The sequence below is a fragment of the Erythrolamprus reginae genome, chromosome 1 (assembly GCF_031021105.1).
Source record: "Erythrolamprus reginae isolate rEryReg1 chromosome 1, rEryReg1.hap1, whole genome shotgun sequence".
In the NCBI taxonomy this organism is placed as follows: Eukaryota; Metazoa; Chordata; class Lepidosauria; order Squamata; family Dipsadidae; genus Erythrolamprus; species Erythrolamprus reginae.
In genome coordinates, this window is record NC_091950.1 from 226,102,163 (window position 1) to 226,123,564 (window position 21,402).

Below are 21,402 nucleotides of genomic sequence, written 5' to 3' on the forward strand. Positions count from 1 at the left end.
ACGTTACACTGGACCTCAAGTATTTTGCTGTGTATGCCTCTCCATTCTTCCTCCCTACTGTGAGTATTTGGTTTCCAAATGAGATGCAAAAGTGTTCACAGTATGGTCTTCTGGTCTTCCATAATACCTCATCAGTGCCACAGGCTAATAGTGTCCATGCCATATTGGGGCAGTAACTGCTGTAAAAGGGGCCCAAACGAAGTACTGAGTAAATATGCTGGGCATGATTCTATGGATGCAATAAGGACGGAAAAATGCAGATATGTTGCCACCCGAATCGTCACTAAGTAAGTACTAATAACGGCTCTTAACAGTGTCCAGTTGGATTCGCATTTACTGGCCCTCCAATGGTGCTCCAGACCAGTGTTTTTCAACCAGTTTGCCGCAAGACATGGTCAGGTGTGCCGCGAAGCTCAGCTTCCAAGACCGGAAGCTGAGCTTCATTCTTCGTGCCTCCTTTTTCACGCCTTCCTTCTTCGCGGCAGGTGAGCTTTGGGGCCCAGCGGGAGGGCGCCGGCAGCAGTGACACTGGGCAGTGCTGGGGGCGACGGCTGCGAGTGGGAGCTCCAGGGCGGAGGCACCGCCCCCGCCCCGCTGGAGATTCCCTGGCGGGGGCGGCAACAAATAACCTTTGAGGCCCAGCGGGAGGGCACCATCAGCGGGAGGGCACTGGCAGCAGCGGCACCAGGCAGTAGCCATGGCAGTGGCTGCAAGCGGGAGTTCCAGGGTGGAGGCACCGATGATGGCTGCTGCACGTGTTGTTGGACATCATACATGCTGGTGCTGCGGGGCTGGCACTGTCTCACAGGCTGGGCTGGAACGGAGATCCCAGCCCCACGCCCATGCCCAGCGCAGTGCCAGCATGTACAATGTCCAACAACACATCCAGCCACTGCCGTCAGGGCTCCTGCTCTCAGTCAACTGCTCTGCCACCACCCCTGGCTACTGCCCGATGCTGTTGTTGCCGGCGTGGTGTATGAGAGAGAAAGAGCAAGAGAGACAGAGCAAGAGAGAGAGAAAGAAAGAAAGAGAAATAGCAAGAGAGACAGAGAACGAGAGAGATAGAGAAAGCAAGAGAGAGAGATGACAAGAGAGACAGAGAGAAAGAGAGAAAGAAAGCAAGAGAGAGAGAGAAAGAGAGGGGGAAGGAGGGAGAGGGAAAGACATAGAGGGAGGGAATGAGGGAGAAAGAGAGCAAAAAAGAGAGGAAGGAAGAGAGAAAGAAAGAGGAAGGAAGGGAGAGAAAGAGGGAGGGAGAGAGAAATAGAGCGAAAGGGAGGAAGAGAGAGATTTTTTGTCCAAACTTTTTTTAGCTCCCCACCCCCCGCTCAATGTTCCCCAGGATTTTGTAAATGTGAATAATGTGCCACAGCTCAAAAAAAGTTAGGAAACACTGCTCCAGATATCTCCACTAGTGCTTCATCTCCCAGAGCTCCTCGGTAAACCAGGGAGCTCTCCTGGATCCACTGTCAGAGAGAGGTCGCAAAGGGACAATCCAGTCCAAAGCCCCTGCTGAGTTTCTATTCCAGGCTGTTACCAGGGACTCTCTTTAAAATCTTTTGGTGCCCATAGTACATCAACAAAATGGTGTAGAACAAAACAGTCATACTGAATTCATTGGAACACCATATCATATTGCAATGGAGCAGAGTTTTTCTATTTAGCCTGCATACAATCATAGCAGATCAATTTCTAACATTCATTCTTCTTCATTTTGACATATTCTTTTAATAAACAATTAATAAATAATTCAAGCACAAGGCTGCCCAACCAACAAAATACAGTGGCACCTCTACCTAAGAACGCCTCTACTTATTAACTTTTCCAGATAAGAACCGGGTATTCAAGATTTTTTTGCCTCTTCTCAAGAACCATTTTCCACTTACAAACCCAAGCCTCCAAAACTGTAACCAGAAAAGGCAGGGAGAAGCCTCTGTGGGGCCTCTCTAGGAATGTCCTGGGAGGAAACAGGGCCTCCACCCTCCCTGTGGTTTCCCCAATCGCACACATTATTTGCTTTTACATGGATTCCAATGGGAAAAATTGCTTCTTCTTGCAAACTTTTCTACTTAAGAACCTGGTCATGGAACACATTAAGTTCGTAAGCAGAGGTACCACTGTACTTATATTGTAATGCAATGATGGTGAACCTTGAAATGGGCCATTTCTGGCAGCCTGAAGGGTCTCGAGGGGGTGGGAGCCATTTTCACCCTCCCCAGGCTCCTAAAAGGGCTCTGAAGCCTGGGGGGAGCAAAAAAACCAGAACTTCCAGTCCAATCAGAAGTTGGCAAACGGAACATTTCCAGCCTATGGAGGGCCCCCAGATGATGGTGGGGAAGGCCGTTTTCACCTTCCCCGGGTTCCTCAAAAGACTCTGGAACTTGGGGAGAGCAAAAAAGCCGGCCCTTCCAATTTAATCGGAAGTTGGAAAATGGGTCATTTTCTGCCTCTCGAGGGCTCTAGGTGGGATGTGGAAGGCCGTTTTTGCTTTCCCCAGGCTCCTAGAAAGGCTCTGATGCCTGGGGAGAGTGAAAAACGGGTGTGCCATCGTGTGCCAGGAGATGGTTGTGTGTGTGTCATGCATGGGGGGTGGCTGTATGGAATTATGAGTGTGGGAGCACAGGCATGTGGCCCCTTCCCCCTCCTTACTTTTGGCATGTGAAGCAAAATAGGTTTGCCATCACTGTTGTAAGGTAACCCTAAAAATAGTATTGATATGCAATGATTTTACTCACCAGATAGGTTCTGGACTTTTCAGAAGTTTGGGATTTTGTTGTAAATTTTAATTCCATTTCTAGTTTATGAATTTCTTCTTGAAACTCATCACGTTCATGTTCCCTTTCAATAGCTTGCTTCTGTTAAGAAAATGAAAGTCAGTTTTGCATATATTAGAGTATTTTAGATTTCAAACCAAATCAAATCCATTTAATTACTAATTTTTAACATTTGTTTGATATATTAGCATAATTTTATACTTTGAGAGAAAACATTAAGCCAAAGAGCTAGCAAAAAAAAATATCCAACTTTTTCTACATGTTTTTCTTACATCCATGAAATCTCTCTGATTTTTCAACTGTCTTTCAAGAGCTTCCATCTGTTGTCTTAGGTCAATAACTTCAGATGCCATTGCAGCTAGATTTTGATTTTTGTTTAACTGGTCCTCAAGTTCAATCTCCAAGATTTTCATTTGTGCATTCAAGTTTGAACAATCTTTCTCTGCTTGACACTGCAATTCCAAATTTGTTTTTGCTAGACGCTCTATTTCTTTGATTAATTCTAATAAAGGAAAAACAACAGTACCAAGAACATAACATTTTTCAAAATTCATATATTTTTAAATTACTTATGTAATATAGATTAATCTTTTTTACAATACACTAGAATTATAATTATGACTCAAATGGGGCATTGGTCTTAGCTGATATGCTCCTCATAAGGTGGAGATAGCATCTAGACATCGGGTGCCCTCGTCTGTTCATCCAATAGGACTGAGTCTTTTAAGCTGATTATTCCTGCCTGTGTGCCCAGAGCTTCAGCTTCATGAAGTCAGAAGACTCAATGTGTGGTGCTGCGGACATATATGTAACCCTCTTTGATAGTACCAAAAGAAAGTTTACTGCAAAGAAAAGAGACACAGGCATGGGCCAGGACTAGAGAATAACCAGGGTGGGGCTAGACGCTATCTCCACCTTACGAGAAGGAGTATATCAGGTTAAGACCAATGCCCCTTCCGGATGAGCTGGTCCTGAGTCCGGAACTCACTGTGAATGCACCTGCTGACCAGCCCTTTGTCCAAAGGCCAATGCAAAGGTGTCACTCTTGTAATGTCAGATGAAGGGCAATTTCATATCCCAAGTAACCGCCCTACAGACCTCCTCAATGGAAGTCTGGGTCGCCTAGGTTGCCGTCGTTATAGTGTTGAGAGTGGAATGTACTGTCACCCGGGAGGCACAGAGAAGATAACTCAGATCATATCCCTTGGCGATGGTGCTCTGCAACCAACACCTAATGGTAGAAGAGGACACCTTGTTGCCCATTGTGGATGGAAGAAATGAGACAAAAAGTTACTCCATCCTATGGATCGAAGACTTTTTTCCATTTTCAAGGTTGTTTCCTCTCATCAGTTAGCCATACCCTCAGTGGGATTTGAACCTGTAGCCTCTGTATGTTACACATAAAAATTAACTGCCTTGTATGTGGCCCTGGGTTGGGCTCAGAGGCAAAAGGAAGCATTAAGCTCCTCCCATATCTGGGTATGCCAGGGTGATTTGACAAAAAAAAACATATAACACTTCTCTGGTACAAAGCTGAAAGGATGCGATCCTGTGATACACAGGCTACAGGTTCAAATCCCAGTGAGGGTATGGCTAGCTGATGAGAGGAAACAACCTCGAAATAGATCTATACTAGTCTCCCTTCATTTTCAATTTAGCAAAAATATGTTACATGCACACATGTTTTTTCTGTCAAAACATATTAAGACATGTTAAACATTTAACACTTCCTGGTACAAAGCTGAAGGGATTAGATACTGTAGCCTAGAGGTTAATTCTCTGCCTTACAGGGCAAAGGCTGCAAGTTCAAATCCCAGTGAGGGTATGGCTAGCTGATGAGGCCAAAACAAGGCCAAAATAGATCTATCCTAGTCTTCCTTAATTTTCAAATTCAGCAAAAACATATTATATATACATAATATGATATGATATGATATAATATAATTATTTCTTTCTGGAATTATTATTTTTTTAAATTGTGATTATATTTAAACTGTTCTTATATTCTATGAGTGCCTGCTAGATATTCTCAGAAAAGCAGCCAGACTGAAAGGATCAGAATAATCTAAAAGGATCAAAAAGATGAAAATCACAGAAAATAAGTAGATGGGGGGCTCAAAATGGCTGCCAAGGGCCGGCAAGAGGCTACTGGCAATTATGGGGTGAACAAGGCTCAAAATGGTTGCCACGGATCAGGAACATTTTCTTGGCAAGGCCTAGAACTGACTGCATGCAATACAGAGAATATGAGTATATGAGAATATGAATATTTTCTTTGTAAAATATTCTGTAATATGGTTATAGCCACCTAACTCTATTGCCTATCATCAATGCTAGTAAGCCCACAAGGTGCAAAAGAAGGGGGTTAATTAGAAGAAAACTGCAGCATAGCTTTCCCAAATTTAAATCAGTTTTTTGTGAAAATGTCATCCTCATTCTCCCCAGACCCATATATAAGCACATCTATATGGGTCACAATGTAAAATAATCTTTCAAGAAACATAAACACTCATTTTTTTTAAAAGTCATTAATAAAAATATTACTTTGGAAATGCTGTTAGAAATAATGCTTGTTCTGCAGCTGAACCAACATAAATACTGTTGCCTACTTTCGTCTTAAGTAGACTTTTAAAAACAATGAAAATCACATTAACACTGGCAGCAGCCTCATTCTCCAGCCAAGATTTACATGTATTTAATATAGTAATGTATCTTTCATTTCATACCATCTTCTCTCTCTCCTACATTGGCAGCCAAAGCTCTTTTTTGACTTATTAGTAATTTTTGTTCCTTTGCAAATCTTGCATTTTGCTGGGTTAACTTCTGAATCTGTGCTTTAAGCTTTTCCACTTCTGCAACAAGACGATGCTCAGATTCTTCTTTAAGATTTAAAGCTTCTTCCAAAGTATGTCTTTCTGTTAAATAACCTTCAATGAGACCTATAACTCAAAACAGAGTAACGTTTAATTGTTATTGAACAACACTAAAAATATTATGAAATAGTAATAAAATAACTGCTAGTGCTAACATTCTCTATGTGTAGGATTCTATATGCAGGGAGTTTGTCTTTAAAATGTCAATTGCACTATATGAAATTGTTTACAATTTATTCTAGTTATTATCATCATTAAAGCAGCAGGTGGCAAAATAATCAGCATAGCAGAAGACAGTCTTTTCCCCTCATGTATACTGTGCTCTGCAAAAATGTAACACCACCGTAATCAAAATACTACTCCTACTAAAATACTATTTTGTTGTTACTTGTTTCTGACTTTTTAAAATTTGGTGGATGTAGTTTAATCAGAAATGTATGCTTTTGTTTGCTTCTGCCTACATTATTAATGACAGCTCTCTAACCATTTTGGCTTCTTTTTCTGTTGCTTTAAGTTTTTTCCAATTATTCTCAACTTTCCCAGATTGAGCCAGAATCAAATTTTAAAATGGGCTAGATCTGGTTGTAAATTGCAGAGAAAAAACATTGCAGTAAATATATCAGTGCATTCCTATAGCAAATGTAGTTAAGCAATTACTCAGTGTTGTTGACTGCTCCATTTTAAGTCTCTTCTCTGTGATCAAATGAGCCAGATTGGAATATATGCTTCCCACTGTCCAGATTCCAAGTCCTTGGAATATATAAATGCAATGTACTGATTTGTTATTCTGAAACAGTACTGACACCTTATCTCTTATAGCCAGTTCTGATAAAGTGTAGCAGAAAGAATTGTAGAAGTCATGTTTCCCTATCTTCTTTATTAGTTGACAAATTAATAGATTGCATTTCTCAGGAATAATCCAGTACTCAATTGATTCTTACTACTGTATCTACTTTTTAAAATGAATTCTGTCAAATTATGAGGATTAGAATAAACAATAGAATGAATGAAATTATATACAATAAAGTCAAGTGAAAACATCAGCAACTGGAAAAATGTGGTTGCAGTAGCAAAATTCCAGTGTTTATTTAATATTTATGGCTCTCTACTTGCTAAGAATTTTCCATTTGGATATGCTTTCTTTCTTCATGTAATTGTAGCCATGACTGGGAAGTTTAGCTTGCTTACCTTTTGCTTTATGTAGCTCTAACACAAGTTGATTCTGCACTTTACTCTCTTCATTAAAACAGTCCATTGATTCATGCTGTTCATTAAGGATTTGGCATGCTTCCCAATTCTTATTCTTGCATTCCTCCTTAATATTACTATGTATATTGTGCATTTCCTCCAACTTCCAAATAATGAGATTTAAAAGACAATGAAAGTACATAATCTGAGAGGCAACCTGAAGTCTTAGGTAGCACCTAGTCCCCAAATCCCTCTTACAGCTGTCACCTGAGATCATTATCAAAATCTGGTGGCAAATGGCTAAATAGCAGCACAATTCCTAGTGCTTATTGACAAGAAATATATCTGGAAAGCTGATTTCTCCCTGCCTTCTTCCAAAAATCCAATGAAAGAAAGGATAAGAAATCCTAGCTCTATCAGTAACATAAACACATCAGCATTCTGTAACTATTTTAAATTTAAATACAGTACCATGAAAGGAAAAATATTAAATTTTAGTGAAGTTTCATGAGTATAGAGTCATTGTAAGAAAACATACTTTTTTTAACACAAAAACAATTTCTAGGTAAGTAGGTTTCAAATTGCAGGTTGTGACTCTAGGGAGACTGAGCATCAGGTGTATATGTCACAATTAAAATAATGCCTTAGACATGGTGTCACGTTTGGACTTTAGAGTATTGTTAAGATAAAAATATAAGTACCTACCTGCTTTCTTTTTGAAGCAGAAAAAAGGGTGTCTAGGGTTTTATGAACCATCACCAAGATTAAATTCTATGTTATATAATAGAATGTTATTTGAAAGGAATGTTTACACTTCTATAATGTTTTTATTATACAAAATATATAATTTATCTGTTAAATTATAATTATATCTAAAATGCCAATAGTTTTGAAAATGTTACACTACTAAAAATAAAACAAGGCTATTAATATATTTAGTGGACTGGAATTTAATACAACTGAAATGGACAATTTAAATTTCTTAAGAAGCATAAGTAATATTTAATCATATGGCAAAAAGCATTAGTCAATAATGATTCCTAGATGTTGACTAATGATAGGTGGGTTTCATGTATCTCAGAATTGTCAATTGATGTGCCATGCAATAACTGTATTCTTTAGAATGTCTATAAATGTATTAGTAACTTTGGGTAGTTTTACTTGCTATGTTTTATAAAGCTACATTGATCTCTCATTGTTTATTTAATCATATTGCTGAGCATGTAATTATTATTTCACTTACAACCATTCATTCCGCGACTGTTCAAAATTACAACAATGATGAACAAAGGGACAAGCAACCTGTACTCAAATTTATGGATGCTGCAATGCATCCACAGTCACATAATGACAATTTGGGCGCTTGGTAATCCACCTTCCATTCTGACCAACCACAAGGACACTTCAACAGCCTCATCTATCGCTACCCCACCTCTGTTTTGCCAGATCCCAGAGGCCATGGGTCTCATGCCATACTCCACTTTGGAAAATCACACTCTTCTGAGATCCTGAGAATGGTGGCCACTTCCAAAATGCCATCCACTTCAGGGATGGCTCTATAGGAAGGCCTGTGTCACATTGGCTGGATGCTTTCAAGAAAGGTAATCTTCAGAAGAGGTAAGCGAAGCAAGATGTGATGGGATAGGGAGGAAGCTCAAGGCTTGTTGGTCCCAGTGGGGTAAGAAGCTGTGCAAGGCTGCCTAAGGCATGGGGGAGGCCTTGGGAGGCCTTGTCCACACTCTTATGAACTGGGAGAGATGCTACAGTATGAGCCTATGACTATGCCAGGTCTTCCAGGAACCCATTCCCACCTTGACGCACTCTGCAGTCTGCTTAACAACCCCAGTAGAGAAAGCAGGGATTGTGGTCTTTAAGCAGGGCAGTCATGTGAGTGCCTGTTAATTACTACAATTTATCACCGAAATTCCAGACTCATTTGTGGTCATAAGGTGAGGACTATCTTTAAAGTGTTATACTGAAGACTATTTGAGATGCAATAACATGTGAACTAACGTATTTTTCCGAGTACAAGATGCACTGGAGTATAAGATGCACCTTAGTTTTTGAGGAGGAAAGCAGGGGGAAAAATCTGCCTAGCAGATATTCATCTGGCTAGCATCCTTAATCTAGTCAGTTTTAGCACATTAATTTATCCTCTGATTAGTGCTTTAAAAAAAATCTTCAGAGAAAGTAACAATGAAAGAGCTTGCAAGCAAGTAAGAGCTGGGAAGATGGTTAACACCTGAATAGGGCTGGAAAGAATCATATTCGGAGCAAGTAGACAATGAAAAAAAGCCTGCAAAGACTTAGGACTGGAAAAACATTCTTCGCAGAGAGTAACAATAAAAGAACCTGCAAGGGAAGAGCTGGGAAGATCATTAGTACCTAGTTAGGGCTGAAAAAAAGCTTTGAAAAAGCTACATTCAGAGTATAAGAATACTCAAATTTTCAGCCTCTTTTAGGGAGGAAAAAGGTGCGTCTTACACTCCAAAAAATATGGCATACATAACAGAAGCATATCAGTTCAAGAACTTATCTCCAGTTCCTTCCCCTCCATCGGTATAAAAGAATAGGTCTTCAGCACTGCCTGACTTCCCATACTATTAATATATAATATTTAATTATTACTTAACCAAATAAAAGTATTTACTTGTCTGGTTGATTCAGCAAGCATATCAAGAAGTTTCTCCACTGCGATATATAAACAACGGCTAATTTTTTTAATCCTCTCTTCATTTTCAAATATAAGTGATGGATTTTCAAAAATACTTTCACATAAATGTTCGCTCAATTCCAAAGAATCTAAGCTGTGTTCCAGTAGTGTTTGATCAGGAACTTCACCTGTTCAATAAATGTATTTTTAAAATGTAAGTTTAAAAAACAAAGAAAAACAACTTTCTATTATATTTTCCTAATATAATTTTATAAACCAAGTTACAATTCAACTGAATTAAAATTATTAAAGAATTGCCACTGCAAAAATTCAGCATTTACAGAAAAATTAGAATATTGTGCAAATGTTCATTTATCTCAGTAGTGCAATTTAAAACATAATATATGAGAGACACACATTACATGCAAGGCAAGATAGTTCAAGCCATGATTTGTCATAATTGTGATGATTATGGGGTACAACTCATGAAAACCCCAAATCCACCATCTCAGAAAATTAAAATATTACATGTGATCAATAAAACAAGGATTCTACATATAACAATATCGGACCTCTGAAAAGTATAAGCATACATATGTATTCACTACTTAGTTTAGGCCCCTTTTGCAGCAATTACTGTCTCAATGCAGCGTGGCATGGAAGCTATCAGCCTATGGCACTGCTGAGGTGTTATGGAAGACCAGGATCTTTCAGCTCGTCTGCCTTATTCGGTCTCATGTCTCTCATCTTTCTCTTCGCAATGCCCCATAGATTTTCTATGGGGTTCAGGTCAGGCGAATTTGCTGGCCAATCAAGCACAGTAATCCCACGGTCATTGAACCAGGTTTTGGTGTTTTTGGCAATGTGGCAGGTGCCAGGTTCTGCTGGAAAATGAAGTCAACATCCCCATAAAGATCGTCTGCAGAAGAAAGCATGAAGTACTCAAAAATCTTCCGATCGATGGCTGCGTTGACTCTGAACTTAATGAAACACAGTGGACCAACAGCAGCAGATCCCCAAATTAACAGACTGTGGAAACGTCACACTGGACGTTAAGTATCTTGCTATGTGTGCCTCTCCATACTCTGGGTCCTTGGGTTTCCAAATGAGATTCAAAAGTTTCCACAGTCTGTGTTGATTTGAGGAGCTATGTCATCTCTGGTGTTGGTCCACTGTGCTTCATTAAGTCCAGGGTCAGCACAGCTGTCTATCATGAGATTTTGGAGCACTTCATACTTCTTCTGCAGATGAGCTTTATGGGGATGCTGACATCAATTTCCAGAAGGACTTGGCACCTGCCCACACTGCCAAAAGCACCAAAACCTGGTTCAATGACCGTCGGATTACTGCGCTTTTTGGTGCCAACTGCCCAAAGCATGTGGCACGCGTGTATGCAATCCCTAAAGTGCAATGTGAGCGCCTCCCACGCACATCCCTCATGCATGCCCCGGCCACCCCACTCATGCCCCCATGCCCCATTTTGGCTTCCAGGTTGGTGCAGGAGGCTTTCCAGGCCCAAAACAGTGTGCTGGAGGAACTCAAACGGCGTCCCCTTGCCCAATTTTGGCTTCCAGGTTGGTGAGGGCAGCAGAAATGGAGTAGAAAGGTAGGGAGTGATGAGGTAAGAACCTGCGGAGATTGGGGAAAGCACAGGTGGCAGAAATGGAAGAGAAAGGTAGGGTGTGTTGGGGGAACCTGCCGAGCTTGGGTGGCAGAAATGGAGAAGAAAGGTATGGCGCACTGGGGGCCCCAGCCGCCCCATGGGGAGAGACCCAAAGACCAGCTGGTGGGAGATGTGCATACATGTGCAGTGGACCTGGGCTGGGGCGCTGGCTGCTGTGCCCACAGAAAGGGCTCTACGTGCTATCTGTGGCACATGTCATAGGTTCACCATCACGGGAATAGGACAATGCATATTGACTATCATGGCAATCACGAGTAAGGAATAATACAAAAGTTGTAATTGAGCAAAGGTTTTCTTTCAGCACAATCATATCTTAGATCAGTCACTGAACAAATTTGATAAACAAAAACTACCAGTACAGGAAAGCTATGGAAGATAACAAGAACATGGTTGCAGAATTTTGTCAAATACAACTTTATTTTCTCTTCAAATTATTTACCTTGGCAAATTCTATTGTTTTTTTTAAATTTCCATTGCTCTATTGTTTTCAATGGGCGTGCAAGTACTATTTCTTCAGATATGATCTCTTGTGACTCCTCAGATGCCAAGCTGTCATCAAGACAAAGGCCAATTTTCTTGCAGATAAGATCTTCCATATTTTTTGTTGACTTCACCATTTTCAGAAGTAACTTCAAAGCCTGCTGACAAGATTCCTGTAGTTTATCCCTACAACAAAATATAATAGATTGAATTGCTCTGTTTGCCATTTCCACTGATTATCTCATCTTCCCACAATGATTTCTTCCTTATTAGAAAACAGCAAATTAAAACAAAAGCAAAAATAAAAATAAATGTTCGTATGTTAGGTATATATTAGAAGCTAAAGACTAAAATAGGTGTACAGTAATTCTTATACCATTTCTCCCAGAAATTATCTCTAGTCAAGAGCTGTTCTAAAATAAAGTTGAAAACTGTAACTTTATTTGTAATTTTGTATTTTATTTATGTATCTAAAATTACAACTTTGGATACAAAATAACTAAAATTATTCTTCCTACCATCACAAAACAAAAGTTTAAATATGGATAATATCCAGTTGACTCTTTCTACATTGAATTGACACAGAAACACACATAAATTTAAGTTTTACAAATGACACTAAGATCTGAGAGTGAATAAGGATATCTGTCACTTTCTTAGGAAACTGGATTAGTAAAACTAACAATTCAAGGTGGTGTACAGTAGCCTACTGAATAGCACCATAAAGGCAAAAAGCGAAGTTGTTCCAGGTTTTCCTATTAATAACTTCCATTAAGCATATTGTATATTTTAATTTTATTATTACTTAACCCTTTAGCATAAAATTTCCTTTTCTTTATTTGCTAAAAATATGCACCTTTCCTTGTAATGCCAAAGATTTCTGTATACCAGTTGATTTATAACAGCTTAATATCCCATAGAGATTAGTTATTGCTCTTTAGTGTTTAGGCTATCAGTTGGAAAAGCACTGAGCAAGAGTTTAAAATTGGACCAAGGGAAAAAACTTTCATGTAAGATTGACACTATGATCCTAGGTTGATTGTCCCCAGAATCCATGATGTTCGCAAATGGGAAATTAGAATTAGAATTGAATTATATTAGTTTAATCCTTTATTCTTAAAGACTTTTGGAAGCAGATTGTGGAGAAAGATACAAGAATATTTTTCACCATGGATTTTTTCCAGGGTATTTGTACTTAAAGCAGCTGGATATATGATACAGTATCAATAAGGACCTGTAAACTACATAGTTAGCAGTGACAAAGAGCTGATAAGAGTAAAATCCTAATTTCACTATCATCTTTTAAATGCTTGAGTATTCACATAGTTGTAGATTATTCATTCTACTACTATATCACTAAGTTGTATTTTTAACCTTGCTCCTTGATAGGCATGAGATGAATTTCTACTCAACTCATTTTTATTTATTCACTTAACTTATCCATGTACAGTGGTACCTCTACCTAAGAATGCCTCTACTTATGAACTTTTCTAGATAAGAACTGCATGTTCAGGGTTTTTTTTGCCTCTTCTCAAGGACCATTTTCCACTTACAAAGCCAAGTCTACGAAACTGTAACCAGAAAAAGCAGGGAGAAGCCTTCGTGGGGCCTCTCTAGGAATCTGCTGGTTTCCCCAACCGCACGCATTATTTGCTTTTACATTGATTCCTATGGGAAAAATTGCTTCTTCTTACAAACTTTTCTATTTAAGAACCTGGTCTCAGAATGAATTAAGTTCGTAAGTAGAGGTACCACTGTTCATTATACCAACAAAATAGTTTACTGCGTTGAAGATCTGAGAGATCAGAAAAATGGTATGATGATTTTACTTGGGCTAAATCAGATTCTGCATCTTCCACTATTGTTGTCTCTGCTTCCTACCAATGTATTTATATTAGAAGAAACACTAATACTGTAAGTGCCTCTTTCCCAACACATTTTTTAAAATGGCATATTGGTCAACTATATCATAAAGTTAAAGATTTAAATAAGTTTTTTTATTTCTAAGTTTCATATAATTCTGGAATAGAATATTAATTAGGCCATCTCTGCATATATCATAGTGTTTATATAAAAGTTATATTAACTATTATATATTAACATATATTGTAATTTCTCTACAAATTATCTCCAAATTCTGAAACAATTTTGAAATTGTTATTACATTGTGTTGCATTACTAATGTTTTATATTAAATGTTTAAAAGTTGTTGACAAATATGTTAAGCTTTAATACTCTCTATCATACATATCTGCCCATCACACTATTCCCCTTCAGGGAAACCAAAGTGCCAAAAAAAGTTAAAAATTAAGTACAAGAAATTAAATGGATATAATAATAATAATACTTTTTACTAGATCTAGTTAATGCCAACACCATTCATAACTCTCTATATACATTTCTGTTCTTGAACAATTTTCTCTTCTAGCATATCCATAAATCAGTTCCTTTTTTCCTTTAAATTTCTTGTCGTTGAATGTCATTAATGCTACCCAACTACAAGTTTCTTGGTTTTCTTGACCTCTCCCTCATTCTCCCTTTAATGCTATTCACTGTTCTGCCATTTCATCTTTATTCATTTTTTCTATGATCAAATTACTTCGATTTAGTACTACTATACTGATCATTAATTCATTCTATCATTCATTCTTGACCTTCTCTACTTTTGCCAGGTATATTTTAAAGTATTTAATTTAATTTGTGCAAGAAATCAATGTTAAAATGGATGTGGACATCAAATTTGTTAGGACATACTTTAAAATGTACTTTAAAAACTTCAACTTACTTTTGTCTGTCCTAACATATTCAATGTCCACATCCATTTTAACATTGATTTCTTATTTAAAATGTACTTTAAACACTTCAACTTACTTTTGTCTGTCCTAACATATTTGATGTCCACATCCATTTTAACATTGATTTCTTATTTAAAATGTACTTTAAAAACTTCAACTTACTTTTGTCTGTCCTAACATATTCAATGTCCACATCCATTTTAACATTGATTTCTTATTTAAAATGTACTTTAAACACTTCAACTTACTTTTGTCTGTCCTAACATATTTGATGTCCACATCCATTTTAACATTGATTTCTTGGACAAATTACATGTGCCCTAATACAATTCTATCAATAATTGTATGAAATATAAATTTCTCTAGGTTTAGTATGCATTTTACCAAGATATAGTTTTCTTGTTCTACTTTTTTCCTTTTATTTATGACTTGAAATTATTCATTCTATTTATTTTGTCAGTATAAATAATTTGATATTTGATATATTAAATCTCAGACCCATATAACCTAAGAAGCTAATATTAGCTGCAAATCATTTGGGTTCTTGTCAAACAGACTACATCATCTACATACAGAATATGCATACATTTTCAAAGTTAGTTTACTTCATATAAAATCCAAAGTATACTCCAGAATGCTTCAAGTGTTCAAACCTTTCATTCCTGTAACTGTCACTATCAGATCTCAACATGGCTATAAGAATATTTTCTTCCTGATTCTCTTGCTCTTCTGGATATTTTTTAAATTCAATATTGCCTTTTTCCATTTCTTTCCTTAAAAAATTGATTTCTTTCTCCAACTGTGGGAAAAAATTAACAGTAAGGATAAATATTATTTTTTGTTAATTTTTGCTAAGAGAAGCATGCAGCTATCCTGTATTTTCACTGCAGTTTGATGAACCATGCCACATAAAAGTGAATGAATAATGTTATGGAAATTTGGGAGATAACAAAAATATTGAAATATATCTAAATTTGACCATATATACGTGGTCATTTTTAAAATCAGTTACCAAGAACAATAGTAAGCATGTTCAAAGGAAGAATATTACTGGGATAGGGCCAGAATTTCTGGCAATGTTTTTAAGACCATAAAACAATAAAACAGACATATGCACAAGAAAAATGTCCTTCTAGAACTTGAAAGTGGCTTAAAGCACTAACTTAACAACTTTTCTTGGGAAACAAAGTACAGGTAGAAATTAATTTATAATTGGAATTACAGTAGTAAGTCATGCTGGTTGTTAAGCAGATCACATTTTACCACTACCTCCGATCTTAAGACCCTTTTTTGTGGTTGTTGTCAAGTGAATCATTGCAGTTGTTAAATGAACATTGCAGATATTAATCAAAACTATTGTTCACAATGTGTAGGTTTTTCTGAAAACCAAGATTAAATTTGGATACCGAACAGCCACAGAAAATGTTGTTTGTTATCCGAAATGTTACCGCCGGCTTAACAGCCTCCCAGTCTCTATAGTCTAACCTCCAAGCTGCAGGAAGGGTGGGGGCGGCTGCAATACCGGCAGCTCCGGGGGGGCTCCTTTCCTCAGTGCTTCGTCTTGTGCACCAACTTTCTCCTTCCCGGCGGCAGCGGTGGCAATGGCAGCGGCTTCCCTTCGAGGAGCAGCAGCGCTGGGAACGTCACATGCTGAAGGGAAGCCGCCGGAGCCATCTCAGCAGTTGCCGCCACTCCACCAGCTTCCCTTCATTACCTGACATTCCTGGTGCTGCTGCTCCTCGAAGGGAAGCCGCTACCGTCACCACCGCTGCCACCGGGAAGGAGAAAGTTGGTGCACAAGACGAAGCACTGAGGAAAGGAGCCCCCCGAAGCTGCCGGTATTGCAGCCGCCCCCACCCTTCCTGCAGCTTGGAGAGGTTAGACTATAGAGCTCCTCAGATTTTTATCCCATAGGAAATAAAGCAAATAGATTTAATTGGTTCCCAGCGAGTCAACAGGGGCTGGGAACCAATTAAATCCATTTCCATTATTTCCTATGGGATAAATTAATTCGGTACTCGACCAAATTGGTTCTCGACCACACTTCTGGAATGAATTGTGGTCGAGAACCGAGGTACCACTGTACTAAATGAGGTCCAAATAGAAATACAATTTTACTTTTTCAAAAAGCATTTCTCACCTGTTTCTTCTCTGACTTTATTTTCTTCAATTCTTTCTGAAGCTGCTGAATTTTTTCTTTTCCTTTTTCAATTTCCACCAAATGAAGATTTTGAAAGCCCTGTATTGTTCTTTTATGCTCTTCTTCCATTTGGAGGATTGTTTTCTGCAAAATATCCAAGTCTTCATAATGCCCATTTTCAAATGTATGCCTCTGTGTTTCTGGTGCAACAGTCAATTCTTCCTACATAGAATCAAAGATAATAATTCACAAATCATAAACTTTTTTTTGAGGGGGGTACGGACAAAATGTTGCTACCAGAAAAAATTAATATAACTCTTCCCCCCTATACTTACAGATCAAAACATAATTTAGAGCTTATTCTTCTTCTTGTTTAGTTCTAACTTGAAACAATGCAATGATTTACAGTTTATGCTACTAAGCCTTTTAATAGTATTCATATTATCATAGATATAAGTCCACTAGTGGTAAACTGCCAGTAAGCTACCAGATCTAAGTTGCATGATTTCAGATAACCCAACTTGGCCCCAATTTTCATAGCAACAGCAACAGTGATAGCAGCTCCATAGTGCTTTATAGCACCCTCTGAGTGGTTTACAAATGTCAGCAAATTGTTCCCAACAATTTAGGTCCTCATTTTACCAACCTTGGAAGGATGCAGGTTTGAGTCAACTTTGAGCCAGTCAGGATCGAACTCCTGGCTGTGGGCAGAGTTAGTCTGCAGTACGGAATTCTAATTACTGCAGCATCATGGGTCAAGATTTGTGTACAGAGAAGGCAATCTCTATTATAATTAGAATCACAAAAATTAAGGTAGAACATATTTAAGATGGTCAGGAGGTCTACAATTACACCTTACATATATTTTATTTTTTCATGTATGCAATGGAGACCCAAATTTCTAGGTACCCTAAACGACTGAACACTCAGAACATAGATTTTAAAACTGACTAGAAGGGGTGACTTTCGATTTAGTTATAACAATCTGACATGAGAAGTAAATGACGAAGCAACTGAAACTAGTGACAATATTATTATATTTAGCATATGAGTAGTCCTAAAGTCTCACTTAGGAACTGTTCAAACTTAGAATGGGGGGTGAGGGAACAGCTGTGAAACCAATTCCTGTACTATGGATGGTGGTACCCATATTTTATAAAGTCATAATGTTTAAGTTATAGCAACTGCTACATATTTATTTGGGTGTACTGCTGACTACCAAAAAATAAAATATAAAATGAAAATGTTAAAATTGCAATTAAAATAACCAGATTAACTAACAGCATTCATAATTAAAATTAACAATTAAAAATTCTCAGTTAAAAGCCTCTCTTCTGAGGTATTTTATGACTTATTATGCCTTTTGGAGATAGCATTCCAAAAAAATAGGGGTGGCAGCAGCAAATACAGCTTGACTCTTGAGTCGCTACCAGAAGAGGTAGGTGGTCTTTAGGCAATCTCCTTAATATGTAATTTTGACTTCCAGTTTAGTGTTGCAAATCCTAACCAACACTACTTCCTTAGGAGCCCCTAAGGAGCTAAAATCACCCTGGAGGAATGGCGAAGAAAGGGGGGACTTATTGCTGTGGTTCTCTGGCTTGATCCAAGATACCCTCCTGACCAACAAAGAAAATATGGCTGCACCAAAGCTGGGTCAACTGAAGAAGAAATACTAATAAGCTGGAGCGGTTCATGAACAGAGGATTGGAACTGAGTGAGATGATTTTCAACTTTTATACTAGAAACTCAAACCCAAGCAAAATAATTTTTGAAATAAAGACTCGGCAAAGCACTGAGAAAGCAGAGTTAGCACATTGAGTTAATTATAGACCAGTGGTTCCCAAAGTGGGCGGCACTAAGAGGCAAGGGGAGTGTCAAAGGGGCGCTAAGAGGCCACAGGGAAGGCAGAAAAGTATACTCCCTTCCCTGCAGCCATGCCATGCTTGGCAGCCTTCCAGGTGGCCTTCCTGGCAGTCCCTCACATCTGTTTGCCTTCTGAAGTCAGCATTTAGTCTGGCCCAGCCAGTGGGGGAAGGGGTGGCCATTGGTGGAAATACAGATACTGAAAGGGGCGGCAGGAAGGCAAGCAGATGTCCTAGGGCTGTTGTACAAGCATCCGCCCTGTTTCTGCAAAGGCAGGGCCCCTCTTTTGCAGGGCGATCCAAAGAGGGGAGAAAGATGCTGCATAAAAACTACCTTCCACCCGTGATGGCTCTGCAGCGCTTGGGGCCGCAAAGCAGCCAACTTGCTTCTCACCCGACCACTTGCTTGCCTTCTTTGCGGATCAGCCCGGCCGACCGCTGGCATCACTCTGATAACTGGGCCTGCGGCACCGGGTTGGAAGCCAGTAGGCTTCTTCGGAGCTCCAAGTCCCATGGAGCTGGCATAGGTGGAAGGCAGCCTTTCCTACAGCATCTCCCTCCCCTCTTTAGATCGCCCAGCAGGGCTCCGCCTTTGCAGAAACGGGGTGGGCAGTTTGTATTAACGATTGGTAGTGGGGATGGAGAGTGGGGCAAGCACAATAGGTTGCTCAACCATGCTTCTTCCAGCCCATCTGTCCCATGGCACCGTGACCAAGACAATCGACCATGCCTCCCAACCTGACCTCCCTCACCAAGTGCTGCTACACCGACAGTTCTGCCTTGCCCTGCCCACCTCTACTTCCCACGAACTTTCCGATAACCAGAGCGAGGGGCGGACAGAAATGCGTGGCCCAGCCAGTGCTCAGTTTACCTTACTGGCAAGGCTCGGAGACCACCTGGCACACTCATCCACTGGCTCTCCAGGCAGCGCCACTTTCTCTCTGCCCTGCTAGACCAGAGACTGTGCTCTGGGATGGCACATGAGAGGGAATGCACAGCCACTGGGCCAGAGAGCGGTTGCCATCATCACCCCTCTCACCTTTGGCTCTAGGACCTTCCTGGGCCGGGAAGCGACGGGGCGCATACCTACAGACCTCCATCGGCCTGGATGTTTCTCATATGCATTTGCACATTCAGGGATGGCCTCACTTTCTCTCATTCAGATATATAACTGCACACAGGGAACTGTTTTATAAGCCATAAGCTCTACATCAATAACCCCCCATCTTGGGAGTTGGTGAGTAATTTGGAATTTTAGGAGCATCTCAAAACTGTTGTCACAAGATATTTGCCTTGGGGAATGTTACTTTCTACACAAGAGAGAGAAGGAAGGAAGGAAGGTGGGAGGGAGGGGAAGGAAGGAAAGAAGATGGTAGGTAGGTAGGTAGGAAGACAGACAGAAAGAAAGAAAGATGATGGGAAGGAAGGAAGACAACGAAAAAAAAGAAATATGGGTGGATGGAAGGAAGGAAAATATGGTAGGAAAGAAGACAGAAAGAAAAAAGAAAGAAAGAGAAAGAAAGAAAGAAAGAAAGAAATGGGAGGGAGGGAGGAATTGAGCTCAAAATTTTGGCTGCTAAGCAAGAGTGTTGTTAAGTGAGTTTCACCACATTTTACAAGTTGGTCACATCCTCCTGACCACAAGCCACATCCACCTAAAGGGGGTGGAGGTAGGGGCACCAAGGGGGCAGTAGACTGCAAAAGTTTGGGAACCACTGTTACAGACCCAAGAGAGAAATGAAATTTTAATGGAAAACTATGAAATTTTAAAATATAGGAAGATAGGACTGGAATTCTCAGTATTGTGCAAAGTGATTTTAATTTGCTGACAATAATGTTTGACTACTGGAAGAAATTGTATAAAGAAAAATGAACTTTTTGACAATCCTCTTTTTAATGCTGGAATTTGGAGCTGGGATGCCACCTACTGGTGAAAAAAGAAAAAAAAGCTATTACATGGTTGAAAAAGACCTTGACAGGAAGCCAGAATTGATAATGGAAACAAAGTGAAAGGCAAACAACACCTGAAAGGTGCCCTCTTTTTTTTTTTTTGTTGTTCTACATCTATTTGCTTTCTGGCTGCTTGGGAATAACAGGTAAATCTTTTGAAGATCTTCAAAGTAGTGGGGATTATAAATAATAGGAATTTCCCTCGAAACTGAACATTTGACTTTATGGATTAATGAGACATGGGGAAATTTGGTGGGCCATTTGGGATTATATTATTTGATAGAGCATCTTACAAGATGAAAGAAGAAAAGTTATTTGGATACTTAGAGGAAGTAACCTGCCAGATTTCAAGGACTATAAAAATTGTGGATTCTGAGGAACAATTCTGGGATTGAACAAATTCTTCTAATATTGGCTTTTGTTGTTCTGGACAATTGGGATATTGGTATTTTTGTGGAATATTGAGTAACTTTTAGCCCAATAAATTAAAGCAAAATATTACAACAGGGAAAACAAATACATTTCAAAAAGAAATACTTCAATGTATTCAGGAAGCTATGACAAGGAACCATATGGAGATGAAGAATTATGTATGATACAGGTGTGAGACAAGAAAACCCTCAGCAAATCAAAAATGAACAAAAAAATCAGAAAATAGAGAAATTAGAAGGAGAAGAAAAAATAGAGGAGATAAATCAACAGATTCAGATACAAAAGAGATAATAAAATTGTTTGAAATGGAATAGGTAGATTACTCTTTAGAGGTCAAAAGACTTTAAGCTATGGTCAAAAAATCTCCAAAAAAGGAGACCCTTCTCTCATTGACAACTACAGACCAATTTCGCTATGCTGCGTCCCATGTAATCAATTATAAATCAGTCACCCTTTACTTAGAATCTAATAACCTACTCTCTAACAAAAAATTTGGATTCAGAAAGAAATTATCCTGCAACCTTCAACTACTTCACTGCAAAAACATATGGACTACCCCCCTAGATCAAGG

The 21,402-nt window shown here is 39.0% G+C and overlaps 1 protein-coding gene across 3 annotated transcripts in view; it reads right to left on the reverse strand.

The window, feature by feature from the left end:
* Positions 1-21,402, reverse strand: part of PCNT (pericentrin) — a 117,392-nt gene that overhangs the window by 71,164 nt on the left and 24,826 nt on the right. For all 3 annotated transcript variants that reach the window (XM_070732366.1, XM_070732368.1, XM_070732367.1), the window contains 8 exons: positions 16,588-16,809; positions 15,101-15,246; positions 11,612-11,838; positions 9,486-9,676; positions 6,836-6,998; positions 5,501-5,713; positions 3,047-3,276; positions 2,736-2,855 (listed from right to left, as the gene is read on the reverse strand). In XM_070732366.1, the coding sequence (XP_070588467.1) occupies positions 2,736-2,855; positions 3,047-3,276; positions 5,501-5,713; positions 6,836-6,998; positions 9,486-9,676; positions 11,612-11,838; positions 15,101-15,246; positions 16,588-16,809 (1,512 nt within the window). The remainder of the gene's footprint in view (positions 1-2,735; positions 2,856-3,046; positions 3,277-5,500; positions 5,714-6,835; positions 6,999-9,485; positions 9,677-11,611; positions 11,839-15,100; positions 15,247-16,587; positions 16,810-21,402) is intronic.